At 33.6% G+C, this 16,645-nt stretch overlaps 1 protein-coding gene across 1 annotated transcript in view; it reads right to left on the minus strand.

Moving 5' to 3' along the window:
• CPED1 (cadherin like and PC-esterase domain containing 1) overlaps window positions 1–16,645 on the minus strand; it is a 273,570-nt gene that overhangs the window by 118,046 nt on the left and 138,879 nt on the right. Inside the window, 8 exon segments of the mRNA XM_079152537.1 lie at window positions 392–578; window positions 4,905–4,955; window positions 6,399–6,469; window positions 9,860–10,029; window positions 11,560–11,670; window positions 12,748–12,915; window positions 14,321–14,393; window positions 15,134–15,276. Coding sequence (XP_079008663.1) covers window positions 392–578; window positions 4,905–4,955; window positions 6,399–6,469; window positions 9,860–10,029; window positions 11,560–11,670; window positions 12,748–12,915; window positions 14,321–14,393; window positions 15,134–15,276 — 974 coding nt within the window.

The raw sequence follows: 16,645 nt of genomic DNA on the forward strand, positions 1-16,645 counted from the left end.
AGCAATGAACCCCAGTTATCTAAATACTTGAAGACTTGGTTTGGGGTAGGAAGACATTAGTGGTCAGGAGGATTCTTTGCAACAACCAGAAAGCCTCAAGACAACAAATAGATTTTCTTTAATGATTCCTTATTGTATTTCCTATAACAAGATTCTCCCTTTTTATAACATTGTCACCAATATTATTTACAAAGGTTATTAATAGGTGAATAGCACTGCTGTGTTCTTAATGAGCACGTAATGCCTAAAAAGGGGAAAGATTTCACCCCCTAGAAATCTCTCCAAATGACTGATGGCTCCACTTTCCTGAACCACTTTTATAAAGGCTGGGCATTGAATGTCTGCTTCCCAGGGAGCTGTCTCAACTCAGTCCCAGAGAGTATCCCCATACCTCGGCCCTGCCCGCTCATACAGGTGCACCTTGCACTGACACTTAGATGTCTCCGCCCCAATTGTCACGGTTACCACATCAAATGGGACTTCAGAGTAATAATCTTTGATCTTTGGATTAAATTCAGGATTTAGTTCCAAGTGTGGACGTGTGAAGATCTCCTTGATGTGACATAGTGTGTCTTTATCTGTTAAAACAAGAACAGTGACAAAATGAATCTGTGGAATGGATAGAATATTTTTAAATCGTATATGTTTAAGGTTTGGTTTTTTTTTCCCCCTAATTCCTCTGAGCAATTTCAAAAATCGCCACTGACTGTCCATCCAGCACCCTGGTCATAGGTGACTTGTGGCTTCAGCTGGATTTCCAATTTTTCAAATATCACAGAATTTACATAAAGCAGCTGTTGCCTCTAGTTGGTGTTGTACAGATGACATTTTTGCTCAGCCCTTGAAAATTTAAAAGCACAGAAGTTGGGGGAAATGTCTCTCCTGTGGGTTGATAACATTTTTATGATGTTTGTGGCATATATCAACAAATATGTAAATGGGGACAATGACTTTGTGGGGTGGTGACAGAAAGAAACCATCAGGCAACGAGGAATATTTCTTAATGGGAAATGTCATCAAACTGCCATGAGGCTGATAGAGAAGCTTATAGGGAGTAGGGTGGAGTGAAGAATGTGCGCTCCAATGTTAAACAAATCCTCCTGAAAACATCCACAAGAATGTCCTGAATCTCCTTCCTTCCCAGGCCACCTCAACATGGGAAAGGGCCATGAAACATCAAAAAGAGGTCCTATATTCTGTTCAGTCCTGCCTCAGAATCTAGAATATGACTTCGACCAATGATTCTAAGACTTTAATCTTTCTCTTTGACAACTTCTTAGTGAAGAAAAAAAAAAAAAAAACCAGCTTTGGAGGCACATGCACCAGCCACAGGTAAATTATATTCAATGTTAATGTTTACAATGGACAAATCACCCAATGAGTTAGTAAAATTTTTTTTTCAAAAAGTGTCAACAAGTACTGTGTTTCATTAATTATTTTCTTTAGTCAACAACATTCCAGAAAGACAAATATAAAACATTCTGCAGGAATCAGTAAGATAAGAGTTTGCTTGCATTGCCTTTCTATAAAATGTTGAGCAATGTTTAACAACAGCAACAAGAAAGACAACAATTCAAGGCAGAAAACTGTAAAACTGAATTTAGAAAAAGGAGATGATTTTGTTTATGGTTGACCTCCTGCTTTTATACAACTATCACAATGATGTTTCTAAAATCAATCTGATGGTATGTCTTCCATTTGCAGTGGCTTCTCATCACTTCTAGTCAACTTCAAGCCCCTAAGAAGGCAAACAAGGCATTTTGCAACTCCTTGTCTTGCTCGTCATTTGCCTTTCCCATTGTGTCCTGGTTTTGTATTCAATAAAATCAACATTTTTATGTTTCTTTGATGGACATGATGATGATCCAAATGCATGAGGATGGATTCCCCCAACCACATGGGTGTTTTATTGTAGGCCTAGTGACCTGGTCTCAGAATAGATGTCATCATGAATGAAAACAAAATGAATAAGCCTGTGTATTTCTAGACTATCCTCTGTGATGGGCCCATCCACCTACCACATTCTCAGCCTGTGGTAGAAAAAGCTATTCAAGTAGAAGTTAATAATAATGATAACAATTATAAAGTGAATATATTGTAATTTTATTTTGTAGAAAAGTCTAAATTAAAAAATAACTAGCCAATTCTGTTGAACAGCTCCGTGAATTGGTTCAACTACTTAAATAACAATCCTTAGATTTTTATCTGGCTGATACTTAAAGGAAGACTGCATCTATAATTTTAGTAATCATACCAGCTCTTGAAATTTTCTTATAATAAAAGTAAAAAAATAGGGCTGGGGATATAGCTCAGTTGGTAGAGTGCCTGCCTTGCAAGCACAAGGCCCTGGGTTCAATCCCCAGCACTGCAAAAAAAAAAAAAAAAAAAAAAAAAAAAAAAGTGGAAAAATTAAAAAAAAAAAACATAAGAGCAGGGGTTCCATTATCAGAACTCATACTGAAAAGGATCATAACTTTAAATTTAAATGCAGCTACTTATTAATAACATTCTTTTTTTAATCAAAATTTTTATCCCAAGCATATTCAATGTTAAAGGTACTTAAGATAAACACAGTAAAAACAGGATACTACTAATCAAGACATTTTATTCAAATGGATGCTGTTAATCCATCATAGCACTAAGCAAACTGGACTTAGGATATGTACTGTGCTATGGAGAGGCCCATTGTCTAGGCACAAAGGAAATTGCACTATGCTTTTATGCTCAGAGCTGTCTGAATGAATAGGAAAGGAGCAGATCTTTTTTTCTCATAATGAAACATAGAAATGCACTTAAATTTAGGATATATTTTTGTAAAGGTTCCCTGAGAGACAGTTTCCCTTCAGTAAATACGTTTTACATTTCTTTTTATATTCCACTTAAACAGTCATGGTTTTCAGTGGGGCTTGCACACATAATAAAATGAACCTCAGCCCTACTTGAGGTGACAGAAATGTGTAATTATTTTCTTCATCAAGGTTTTAGCAAGTTCTTTTTTTTTTTTTTTTTTCGTTTCTTTAGAAATTTTTTACCTCTGTCTTAAGCACTGTATCCCAGACTTCTGCTTGAAAGTTGATTTAGCTCTGACATCCAAACTGAATCATCAGAGTTGCCGCCTACAAACATCTGGTGTTTCCTTGGAAACTTTCCCAGCCCAATCCCAACTTGTCTCGCACCAGCTTACCTAAGAACTATGGAGAACTCAATGTGAGGTATGGTGGTAGCAAGCCGCCTATTTGGCCAGTGTACGTGGGAAAGCTGGTGGAAGTTTTGGTTGCTTTTAATGGATTTCTTTTAACCATAGAAATTGATTGCTCTCTTGAGGGAAAATCGTAACTCATTTTAAACATGAGAATAGCCTAGACTCTTAAAGATAAGCCCATCTGTTCTGAAGCATCATCAAGATTTTTTAAAAAATATCCTATATCATAAAAGCTTAATTCTGAAGATCCAGGTAGGATTAATTTTTATCAACATAAAAACATGAACGGAGTTGAAGAGTTTATCTAACAGGTTCCCCTTTTCTTTATCATGTTACTGTGAACTGAAAACAATGAGCTCATTGGTGAAATCCTTCTATTGCAACAATTGAGAGTCTAGATGCCCAAACAGGTGAATGGAGAATGGAGACACTCAAACAGGTGAATGAAAATCTAGACGCCCAAATAGGTAAACTGGCCTTCCTAGCACTGCAGCCAGGCTCAGCCCAGCTCAGAGAAGAGGTCAACAGATGCTCATGCAATTCTGCTCCTAGTTTTTTCACTAATCTCTTCCCTACCACAGTCCTAGCAACAATGTTCCTGGAAGATAAATAAGCCATGTATTTTCTGGAGTAGGAGATCAGGCAGCAAGTACAGGGAGGGAAGAGCATAAGTAACTTCTATTCTCTTTTACTGTTAGCAATACTTTTTTTAATATGCTTTTTTCTGTAGTTGGATGCATGTTGATTCTATTAACTCTATTATTAAACTACTTATTAATCTACCATGATGTTAGTGATAGCATTAAAGCATCATGAGTGAATTAACTTGAATTTATAAGATAACAAATTGGGTTTTGTTAAATTAGAAGACTTCTCTTTATAATAAATTAAACCTGCCTATATACTCTATTTTTTCAACTTCAGTGTTTTATTGGAATTGATGTTTTATTTGTAAAAGCATTTTTTGTAAAAAAAAATTTCTAAATGCATGTTTTAGGACCATACATAGACAGATGTATACAGACATATTTTTAAAAAGTTATGTGTTGTCCAAAACTTACTATGTAGAACTCTTATTTTTGCATGATGATACACTATTAAAACAAATTCAGGAGACTAGAACTAAGAATCTGAAGACCCAGCTTTATGATCCAACTAAGGCATTTTCTAGCCTTGATCTTGAAAAAGTCAGACTCTTTAAAAAGATATATTTGCAAGACCATTGTAATAACACTGACCAGAATGAAAGAAATTATTTTTAAGTTTAAAATTTATATACACTTAAAATTTATATTTTCTTTTATTGTGCCTTGGTTAAAAAATTCATGAATTTTAAGAAAATAAATTGAAAATTGGTGTAAAAATGCTTAGCTATCTAACAAAATTCAATTCAAGTACAATCTATCATAGCAAACTCTTCCACTTGAGGGACCTCCAAAATAAAGCTATGGAATCTCTTGGGTCCCTCAAAATGAATTTAGAAGTAATTATCCTGAAATAAACATAACAGTTCATGCTAAAAACCAGAAATTTAAAATGCTCTTTTTATACAAAAGTGATAAATATTGACTCAATCAACAATACAATAACTTCTTAAATTTTAATTAAACTAAAGATACAAGAATATGATAAAAGGACTTCCTTTCGCAAAGCACTGTCTGACCATTGATTATGCTGCTGAAACACATTGATCTTGACTCACCATCACTGCAATGTATATCTTTATTTTCATTCATAATTTGTGTAACTGCAGCTAAAAAAGAAATGTCAATTTTAAATTAAAACAATTAAAATTTAAAGCATATATTTAATTAACTCAGAGGATAATTTAATAAAACACATTTTATTAGCTTTTATAATACCAGTGAGCACTTCTAGGTAAAACCAATAATTACAATAAAACAAAAGCTATTTGGTTCAAAAAGAAAAAGATTTTTGATTCAATTTTAAATAAGGTAATATTAAAGGTGAAAAAGAATGGTCTAAATGTCATCCTTTGCCTGAGGGTAATTTATTGAATTTCCTTCTTGTTTTATGATCCTGTGACTATAATTTCCCAAATTATTAGAATTCAGAAATTCTATACAGCTGGTTACACTGCAATTTGTTCAGTTTCTGAATTTAGCCAAACATCTAAAAAACTCCTTAATAAATATTTATGAACTAAATAAATGAATAAGAACATGCAGAGTACTTAAGTTATTCATTTAAAGAGAAAAATGATAGGAGAGAGAAAGGGAATCATAATACTCATTTAGGATTAATTCCTCACTAAGCCAACTGATTCATTCTGTTCAATCAGTAGTTCTCAAACTCTAGTGTGCTCCAGACCCATCTGAAAGGCTTGTTAAAATGCAAATTACTAAGCCTCATCTAGAGATCCTGACTCAGGAGCTTTGAATCTCTCATTTCCTTTGAGGGTGGGACACAACTGAGAACCAAGGTATTTGATTGAATCCTGGTTTATAATAGAAAAACTTAGATTTTTAAAAAAAATTTGTAGATACATGGGTGAGTACTTTTTCATTTTCTCTTCTTAAAATTAAAAATATTTTCTTATGAAAAAATCTCAGATATTCTTTAGAAGGAAAAAATGAGAAAACAGATAAGCTTAAGACAGAAAATCAAAATCATTAATTTTCCTTGAGGTTCCTATTGATAGTAGCCAACTGATACATTTAATCATATATTCTAAACATATTTCATGTCATAAATATTTTTCCACGACATTTGAATGGCTCTATAGAATTTCATTGGATGACTCTGGCTGCATTTATGCATCCATTCTACTTTCATGGCTGTAGTGGTAGCTTCTAATGCTTTTTATTGCCAATTTATTTAATTAAAATTTTTATATGTTCTTAATTATTTCCTTAAAATGAATATCCAGCAGTGGAACTCCTGGTCTGTAAGAATCATCTTTATGACTTTTATTATATGTTGCTGAATGATCCCTTAAAATACGTTGTTCTAATTTATGCATCCACCAGCATCATAATTTTTTCCATATAGTTTCCCAACTCTTATCTATAGGAAGAAAAATCCAATTTTGAGGGAAAACAACATGTCCTTGTCTAACATTCAGTTTTGATTACTAATGAAGTTGAACACACACACACACACACACACACACACACACTTTTGGTCAGGCAATTTTTATTTTTATGTTGAAATAAGTGGGACTATATGGTTTTACCTTTTTTGTTTTCATTTGCATCAAATGACACTTGTGGTTTTTCAATGTTCTCAGTTTCTATGAATGAATTCCTGCAAATAAAATGTCAAACAACCCTGGATCAATGAAGCAAACACAATTCATCGAAATTACATCAAGTACACTATCTTTTCTTCCATGTGGGCACAGTTATTTTGATGAAGACAAAGAAACACTTTCTGGATTTTATTTCTCCAGACTGGCAAGTGAGCTGCCAGTGAGGTGGGTGAAATCTCATCATCTCTAATCAGTAGAAGCATATTTGAAACAAACCAGGGCAAAAAGTCATTCTTCAGTCCAAAGCTGAGCAATCTCAGATAGCCTGAGTCCAACAGAAGCAATTCAAGTACACACATTGTTATTGGAATCTCTGACTAAAATTACACAGCTTTTGAAGCAAAAAAGCCTTGGAAACTCTGAGACACAACCTGAGAAAAACATACCCAGAATATGAGAAAAGTAATTGTACCATGCACTAAGGACTTATGTCACCAAGTTTTCTGTCCTTCAATTCTGATAATTGGTTGGGAAGGGAAAAAGTTCAGATATAGTGTGCTGAGTTCCCTTCTTTTTTCTCTGTTGTATAACTAAATAATAAATACTTGGCCAGAATGTCCTTCAAATTCTTAAATTTGGGATCAGAATAATAAATTCCAGAAAGAATAACCGCTGGTCCTGATGATAGAGAAGATGGTCTAGAGGCCCCTGCAGGCCTTTCCTGTGCTGATGGGTCTTTATTTTCACCCCAGCAAAGTGGAGATAACAATACTTGCCTTACTTCACAGGGATGCTATGAAAATTAAATGAAATGCTCTGTGTTAAGTAATGTTTTAGACATATTTATTGTCTCAGATCTTGTGCTAGGCACTGTAGCAGAGCAGAGATGAATAGTGTGTTTTAAATTCCTTTAAGATATAACCATCAGAAAGGGAATTAAGAAGAGTCAAGGAATTACATATTTCGCTAATGTTAGAAGGTGTTATAATTGTATTGCAATATTATTTCCAATATGTTTTGCAAAACATGCAACATGAAATGCACAAAAACTGAATTTTGGAAACATTGCTATCTCAATGGAATGAGATACTTTATAGAGAAAGGCATCTTGTAGTGATTTCTTGGATAATTTTGTGAATAAATTATTTATTTTGAATCCACATGAATTTTCTTGGAGAACATTTCCTTAGAGCAAAATACACATACAACTATATTTCCAGCAAAGTGAAAATTAGCAGATGGTGCACAAATATGGGTTTTTAAGATTTCCTTTCTATTCAGAATTACACTAATTCAATTGGGACTTCTGGATTCTGAGCCTCAGGGCACAGTGCGAAAGCTATTATCTACTACTATTGCTTTCTGACTTCATTTTTCCTCACCTCGTTGCTACAAGCAAATGGTCTTGATTTAGAAAATAAAATGGTCAATAAACCCCATAGGTAGTCTAGGTATATGAAATTGACGTATTCTATAGAAAATCTGGAGGTCACCGTTTTCAAGGTATATGCAATGATTACCGTCCTATCTGCATGATGCACTGGAAAAATGTACTGGACCATAGATGAGATGGCTGGAGTCCTAGTCCCAAATATATTTATGGTAGTTGTCCAAAGTGAACAAATTACCCATCTTCCTAGTTTCCTCATCTGGAAAATGTATATAGTATGTATGTATCCTTCTTGGATGAATGATCATTAAATATACATATGCTCACTGGTAAATTGACTATTTGAATAAATTAAACTTAAATTTTCTTTCTTAAAACTTACTAGAAGCATATTTTAATGTTTTTTGGTAAAAATCTAAAATTTACTTGTTTAATTTTAATTTAGGTAAGTCTTTCAAACATATTTTTCTTTTCTAGTAAAAAAGAAAAGAAAAACATTACCCCCACTATAAAAACTAAAGTGACCTTTGTATGGTATAAAAGCCTGAAAAGAAAAGCAAACTAATATTTACTTCATACCTGTGTTCCAGCATCAGGTGCACAGCAGCCATTTTATGTGATCCTACTGAACTAATAAATGACAGGTAATATAATCTGTATTTGACAGATGAGGAAACTGAGTCTGCACTTTGCCTGCTATACTTAATAAACTCTAAAGTTGGAATTTCTGAATTCAGGTATGTACAATTTTAAAAAGTCCTGTTCCTTTCAAATTATACTCAACACTGACCATTATCAGTAAGGTTCCTTATTGGAAGGGAATCCAATCATCTGAGCATAAGAACAGTGGATTTCTTAACCTTATAGCATATGTGGAGCTTGAGAAAACTTGCTGGAGAACAAACTTCCTAAAGCTTGTGTCTCTCAGGGGAACTTACTCAACATTAAAAACAATAGGTTAATAGGCTCCTTGGGAAATCCAGCCTGTTCTTCACTTATCTATAATGATGCATGAGACAGTCTTGCATTATTTGAGCAAGTGCAAGGTGAAAGCAAAGTGACTTTGAGCCATATTATTTAAAACTTATTTTCAAGCACACAAACAAAACCTTCTGTCAGGCCTACTACTTCCAGGTATTGAGGAAATAAGGCCAAGTTCATATAGTTGTGGCAAGTAGGATAAGTTCTGATCCTGGGAGATATTATAAGAAGTCTTCAAATATATGATTATTTGTAGTTTTTAATTACAAAAAGGGTGTCTTCTAGAATTGTTTTCACTACCTCCAGAGGCAGAAGGAAATGAAGTATAAGTCAATAGAACTGCAGCCATCCCCAGGGTGACTGACTGCAAGGGATGCAAATGAGTATACCGGGTCGATTACTCTTTCATCTTCCTAGGAGGTTTAGGTTTAATTCTGTTTTCCTGGCAGTAGAAAAGTCAGATTTCCTCAATTCTATCCATATAAAAGAAAAACAGACAGAATCTTAGGTGCTGAAGGCACCAATACACCACCTGTACCATTAATTAACATATGGCCTACACCATTTCCTTCATTACTGCCTCTCATCAGGATGGAAAGTACCTTACAAAAACAAAATAAACAAAAGACAGAATATGTGTACCTGAATTTAGATTTGCCCAGAATAAAGTCATGCTTCCAAGATCCTCTAAATAAATAATATGACCGTATTAGGCTGCAGTCAGATGGTTCATGAAACAAATCCCACCTAATTTTCTGTCTGATGAGCCAGCAATGCAAAGATATATATCGTGGAATGAAACTAGATTGAAGCTTTTAATTTTAGGCATTACTTTATGGAGGAGTCAAGTCTTGTTGGTTTAAAAACGGTTGGATATATTTTTGTTACAGTGTTTAAAGACCACCAGAATCATTATGGTTTCAATGTTTTAAAGACATTTATTTTCCAGAGCATGAATTTTTTTGGACACACTTCTTTTTGTTGCTTTCTTTAATGTTAGGCAAAGCCTTTTGAAATCAATCTTTAGACTGGAGATTTTTTTGGATTGCACAGTTCAAATTTGTGGCTATCTTACCATTCCAGTGGATGTAGCTGGGCTTTTTTATTCAGGAGCCAAAATTGTTCAAATACATTTAAAAGAGACCAGTACTGGGTCAGGACTGAGCCAGGTTTTCCCAAAGGATTTGTTGCATCATAAAATTCACTCATCAAAGATCGAATCCCAGGAGTGGTAGATGGAAAGAGCTGAGAAGAAATATTCAAACACAAAGTATGGAAAATAAGTTAAAATGCATATTACTAGGAAAGGTTTTATATTTTGTTAGATTTTTAAAAATCAATTTATTGATCGATCAGTACTGTAATTTAATTTTTCTGTGTAGTTGTCAAGGTAAATGCCCCTTTTTATAAGGAAATAATTTTGTTGATGATCATATTTCCAAATGGGATGAATTTATCTTTCCGTTCTGTTGAGGAGATATGGATTTCTCCTTCTTGTGAGAGATAACTAACATATCATGCTGCAGCTAAATAGCAGAGGGAATCAGGCAGCAGGGAAAATGAGGAAAAATCCCCTTTGTTACAAGTGAATTACATCAGGGTAAGAAATATTCGTCTCACCAAAAAATTAAATTAAAATAACCTTAGGTTATTTGGTTTCTACTCCCAGAGTCAGGAACTAAGGTTTTGCCCTGGCTTCTGCAAAATAATTCTTTAGTTCTTTTTTGCATTATGCCAAGAGATATTCTATATTCCCAGCATCTTAAATTATAAATTCCTAAAAGATAAGTGTCTCTTTGATTATCTTTCTATAGTATTGAACCAAATTACCACGAATGTAATGCTATACTTACATTAGTCAAAATGACAAATACACAAAGTAAATTATCTTTGGAGAAATAAGCTTACTTTGAAACCTCCCAAATATGGGCTAAATTATAAAAGCAAATGTCAAACATTCATCAGTTAACTTAACAAATTGGTTACAACTCATACTGCAGATATGTATACATAGATTTAAAAAATGCTGAAGCCATATGTCAGATTAATAATGAATTATTAATGTACTCCTAAACATATTATTTTTAAAAGATGTTTTACATGGACAAATCCTAGGTGGAAAAATGCAAATCATTATCATCTATTTATATAAGTGGCAGAAGTAGAAACAAAGCTTGCACTGAGCATATTCATTTATATGTAATAAATCATCCTTAGATACTAATAAATAATAAAGTCCAAGAAAATATATACAAATACTCTTTTAATAGGCTGAAACCAGTAAAAATTGGTATAATTATGTACATTTTCTTCTCTCTGACATTTGTTATACAGTTAAAAAATTAAGATTTAGGTAGCTTTCTAAAATGTTCTTATTTTGTTCAATTATATTTGATTTTATATAAATTAAAAAGATATAAAAAGCAGAAATAAACTTAGGTTGTATGTAAATGTCCCAAAGCTGAAAGCAAAACTTATTTAGAAAAATGTTGACATTTTCCCTTTGAGAACTGTCGAATCCTGGAAGCTGTACTAATCCCATATATTTTTATGTTTTTTATCTTTAATAAATCATGGGTTGTGCGTAAACTCTTAAAGTGAAACATATAGATCTTGCTTATCTGTTTAGATCTCTGAAAGCAAGACTGAATCTTACAAAGATTCAGAAAAAAAAAAAAAAAATTCTGTCCAGTGTGAAGTCAAAAGAAGGTAGTTTAGGGCTGATCTACTACAATCTTAGTAATCAAGAGGAGGCAAATGTCACTTTTGTTTTACCAGTTGGAATTGTCCCAGATTCTCAAGTTCCTTTATGAAAGTCATAATTGAGTTAATTTCTTCTAAAGACAGACATTGATTTAGGTGTTTTTGATAGTCTTCATTTTCACCCTGTAATAGGAGGAAAAAAATCATAAGCAATAACTAAAGTTTAAATCTTTACCCCAATTGCCTCCTACTTCATAAGCCAAATTTTCAGCTCTAAGCAGATAAGCAAATCAATGTTATATACTGCTTAGTAACTTCAACTTGTCACACGATGTTGGAGTATAAGTAAACCTCATATTTGACAAAGTGAACCTGGATGAAATAGCTTCATGATGCTTTGGTAGTGAGGTTGGGGAGGTGAACAAGAAGCATAATGGGTGTGACAATCAGTTTGAGAAAGCAGCAGGAGTCTCCTGTAGCCTTCAGAGCATTAAATGAGTATTTACCGATGAACCCATTTATGGGACATTGCCATTTGGGGTTTCACATACTTTGGTAAGCAGACCTCTCCCCATGTTTTCCCACATCCATTTTTTCTAGTACATCACTGCGAGAAAGATAGATGCTCTACAGAGAAATGGTTGTGAGAAATACAACATCAATCTTTGTGAAACCTTTCACATCCTCTCTCCAAATTCTATTTAAAATATAGGTTACAAAATAGAAAAATACATAGGGAACAATACTCAGTTTAGTCATTTGTATAGTACTTTACATATCAAGAAAACTTATACTAACCATAAAACTTCACCAATGTTACTCTGAAGTATCATCAGCATCTGGCTAAACATGTTAACAGATGTGAATGCTTTAAAATATTAATATTATAAGTTAAATCTTCTGATATCCATCTGAAGCACTTTCTGCTATTCTAGACTGCCTCCAAAAAGTTCTAACACTCCTTTAAAAGATTTCTGTAATATACAATATGCATTATTCATAATATACACAAACATTTCTTCTGAATTATGAACTACTTTATTTCACTTTCAACTCACAATTATATCACAATCATTTTTATGCACACACTTTGTTGATGTAAAAAAGTTGATCCTCAGGTCAGAAAAAATTAAGAGGTGCAACATAGGTACCAATTAATTTCACACAAATTCTCAAATTGCTTGATTGCATAATAAAGAAAATGTTACCTTCTAAAGAAGACTTGAAAAAACATTCATCGGTACACAAATTAGCACTTACCTTAAATACACCCGGTCTATAAAGTCTCTGAAATATCTCAGAAAATAAGGAAAGTGAAGATTCATTGGAGAAAAGAAAATTGAAGGTGTCTTTTAACAGGAATTCTTCTGTATTTTGGTCCTCAAAATCCATGTCATCATCATCTTGAAAATTTAAATGCTCGTGCACCTTTGAAGAGGCAAAGCACAGTGAATAGTTTCCATGAGTTAATACAGTGGAATTACTTCTAAGACGTGATTTATTTCCTGTTGTTTGTAGATCAGACCTGACATCTAGTGGTCTTTTTGGAGGTCAACAGTTTTATAAATAAGAATAATGTTTTCTTAAAGATGCAATTTTTTTAATGTAAGAAGTTTAACTGTGATAAAGTCACATTAGCTTATCTTAAAGCCATCTGTGTAATTGAAGAATCTGTGTTCACCAAAGATAATATATAACACTTTTCTGAAGTACACATTTTTAGAGCCTGATATCAACTATTAGATATGTGTACAAAGTAAGGAAAAAATAGTCATTTTGTCATTTCATAAAGCTTCAAAAAAAAATTGCAATTTACCTCTGAGCTACAGTTCCAGGCTTTTTACTTTTTATTTTGGGATAGGGTCTCACTAAGTTTCTTAGGGCCTTGCTAAGTTGCTGAGGCTGGCCTCAAATTTGTAATCCTTCTGCCTCAGCCTCCTACATCATTGAGATTTTAGGCATGTGCCATTGTGCCTGGCCAAAGTTTCAAAATTTTATAGGTAAATATTAAAGTTATTCAACCAAATGTCTATAATTGTTTTTCCTGAATTATAGTTTGAAAACAATGCTATATAAATTTGAATTCTGGTTATTCATGCTATTTTGTTCCTCTTCCCTTCTTCCCACACCAGAACTCAAGAGAGAACTTTCTGTAGACTAATTGAACCAAATTGGTTTTTATCTTCTTGCCCTTGAGGGCTATTTTAGAAGAAAAAATATGTTTGGGGAGATGATCTGAAAGAGTCCACTGAATTCAAGAAGAAGCAAAAAGGTGTACTAAAGCACTCTAGTTCTGTGTATTTATACTAGGGAAAAAAATCTCAAAAACCCCTATGTATTTTTAAATTAAAACAAGCCGATTTAAAAACTAAATGTCCCAACATAATGAATAATACCTTTTTAATAGCACTATGTGAATGCACCATGGAATCTACCATTTTTCATTATATGCCTTGCTTCTCTCCATAAACACGTACTTGGGTTTATTCTACATTTTCTTCATAAACGGTGGTTGAACCATAAAAAAAAAAATTCATGTTTGTTCTACAGGAACATACGATGGGGATTGGAACACAGATTTGCCACATACTAATTAATTCCCTAAATCACAATGCATATGAGCCTATAATGGCTTTAATTCAGGTTGCTATTTATCAATTGGTGACTGTGAATGAAAGTCTTTCGCTCTCGCTCTCTCTCTCTCTGTCTCTCTCTCTCGCTCCCTCGCTCACACACACACACACACACACACACACACACACACACACACACATACACACCCTCCACCAAGAGCTGGAAGCTCACATCACTCATGAGGCCTTTGACAACTCACCTGAAGCACTACAGGGTGTCTGAGGCTGTCATAACCAATATCAAAAGTTAAAAGTTGAAAGCATAACCTACATCTGAAATAAAAACATAAGATAGCATAAAAATAGACTCTTTACTACACTAACTCCACTATCTGGTATCACATTGTTAATGACTGCTATTGTTAAATGTCAATATCTCTAACCAAAAATTATACATAATTGACTTCTGGGTTTGGGACCTGTTTTGTTTCTTACAGAAAGTACATCTAACTTATTCATAACACTTTAAACTATGAAGTTATTCCATGAAAACCTTAATATGGAGAAGAAAACTCTCCTATTTCTACATGTGAGAGGCCTATTCACATACAAAGTATAACAATGCGTAAATAAATTGAGGAATCACTTTTTTTATATATACCCAATTTGACATGTTCTTAAAGCCAAGACAATAAATTATTTTCAGTAAACTGAAATATGAGGCTAGGGTTACTAAGTGTGTTAATAAAGATCTTTGTTTCCGTCTCTGCATTTTGAAATCACTGGGATATCTGAGAATAAAATTTATTGGGTAAGATTGCAACCAATCAACATTAAATCTATATGCTAGAAATAAAGGAATAGCCGAACTTGAAAGAAAGCTGCCATTTAAAATTTAACTTTAAAATGTTGTGTTTTATTTATTGTCACCAATATTTGGACATTAACAAGTGTGCAGCATGCTCTGAAGTGTTAGGATCTATAAACTGGTCCACTTCTCTTTAGAAGATCCTATTAACAATTTTTAGAAGACTTATTTTCTTCCCTTTTTTTAAATTAAAATTTGTTTTTACCTATGGAAGGTCTTTGGTCCCAGAGTAGATGTTTCACTGAAGACTTCGGCCGCCAGAAGGAGTTTGCTGATGGCTTCCTTCATGTTATCAAATGCCTGAAGTGGTGAACTAGCCTTCAGGAATGTCTCCAAAAAAGTTTGCAGCTGTGAACAAAGTAAAAGATTCATACACTAAAGGAGCAGTCTCAATTTGTCTATCTTTTCCAGGGGGACCAATGTGAACTATTCTTTGTCACATACCGGGTTGGCAGAGGCAGGGGAATCCTTAAATGGAAAGTTTGATAATCTAAAGTTTAAGTGTTTTATAATTTAAAATACAAAGTGAAAGAGAAAGGTGTAACTGCCTTGTGATTTAAATCATTTTAGAGATGCTTACTCGGTTTTTCTTTCTTTTATGTCATGGCATCTAATCTTGGAAAGTGTGGAGGAGCTTTTATAACAAGGCTTGTGAGCAGAACTCCCAAGTTTAATTTGTGACTCTACCAACAAAGGGACTGGACTTGCTGCTACTCACTCCTCAGGATTTCTGTGTCCTCTCTTTAAACTGGGGTTAATATCTACCAACAGAGTTGTGAAGCCAAATTAGAAGAAAATTTATTTGAAAGTCAATGTGTGGTATGAAATCAAATCTTAGTTATTATCAATTTTCTGCATGTTATCTGATTAAAAGTGGCAGTATCAAAATTATTTCTTCACTGCATTTTTCTCTGCATGGACCAAGGCAAGTAGAGAGGAATCTAAGAGAATTGAATCCCAGTGTTCTGCAGACATTTCCATTTAAAATTTCATGTGGATAGAGCAGTATTACCAAAGGGCAGATGAAACTCAGGTTTATGTCTTCTTAGAAACACCATAATTAAAACCATAAATAGTTATTTTTGTTTGCTTAATTATTAAAAATAACCAGACAAGAATGCATAGCATTAAAGCTCAAATCTTTTGTTTTGTTTTTGATTTTGTTTTTGGTAGTGGGGATTAAATCTACAGTGCTCTGCTACTGAGCTACATTCCTAGTCATTTTTATTTTATTTTGAGGCAGGGTCTCGATAAGGTACCCAACCTGTCCTTGAATTTGTGATCCTCCTGCTTCAGCCTACCTAGTAGCTGGGATCAGAGGCATGTGCCACCACACCCACTTCAAGTCAATGTTTTTTAAAGGCATAAAACAAATCTCATATTGCTTCATAGATTTTCTCTAAACATACCCTTTTAAAGATGAAGAACTAAAAATATTTTTTAAAAAAACATGCAGCAGGTATTCTATTCATGTTTTTGGAAGAACAGATGAAATGTATCAGAACAGTATGAGATTGCAAAGTGAAAAACTATTTGGGCTGTGATAATGAAGGACAAATATTGGTGCAAATCACCTGAGGAAAATGGTAATTGTTATCTTTAAAATGTTCAAGCAAAATTCCCCCAAGAGAAACAAATACTGACTTCATAAACTTTTACCAGCTGAAAAACAGAAACCTAATGAGACTACACATTAAGACCCTAAGAAAATACCATT

The sequence above is a fragment of the Sciurus vulgaris genome (assembly GCF_902686455.1).
Source record: "Sciurus vulgaris genome assembly, chromosome: 8".
Taxonomy (NCBI): domain Eukaryota; kingdom Metazoa; phylum Chordata; class Mammalia; order Rodentia; family Sciuridae; genus Sciurus; species Sciurus vulgaris.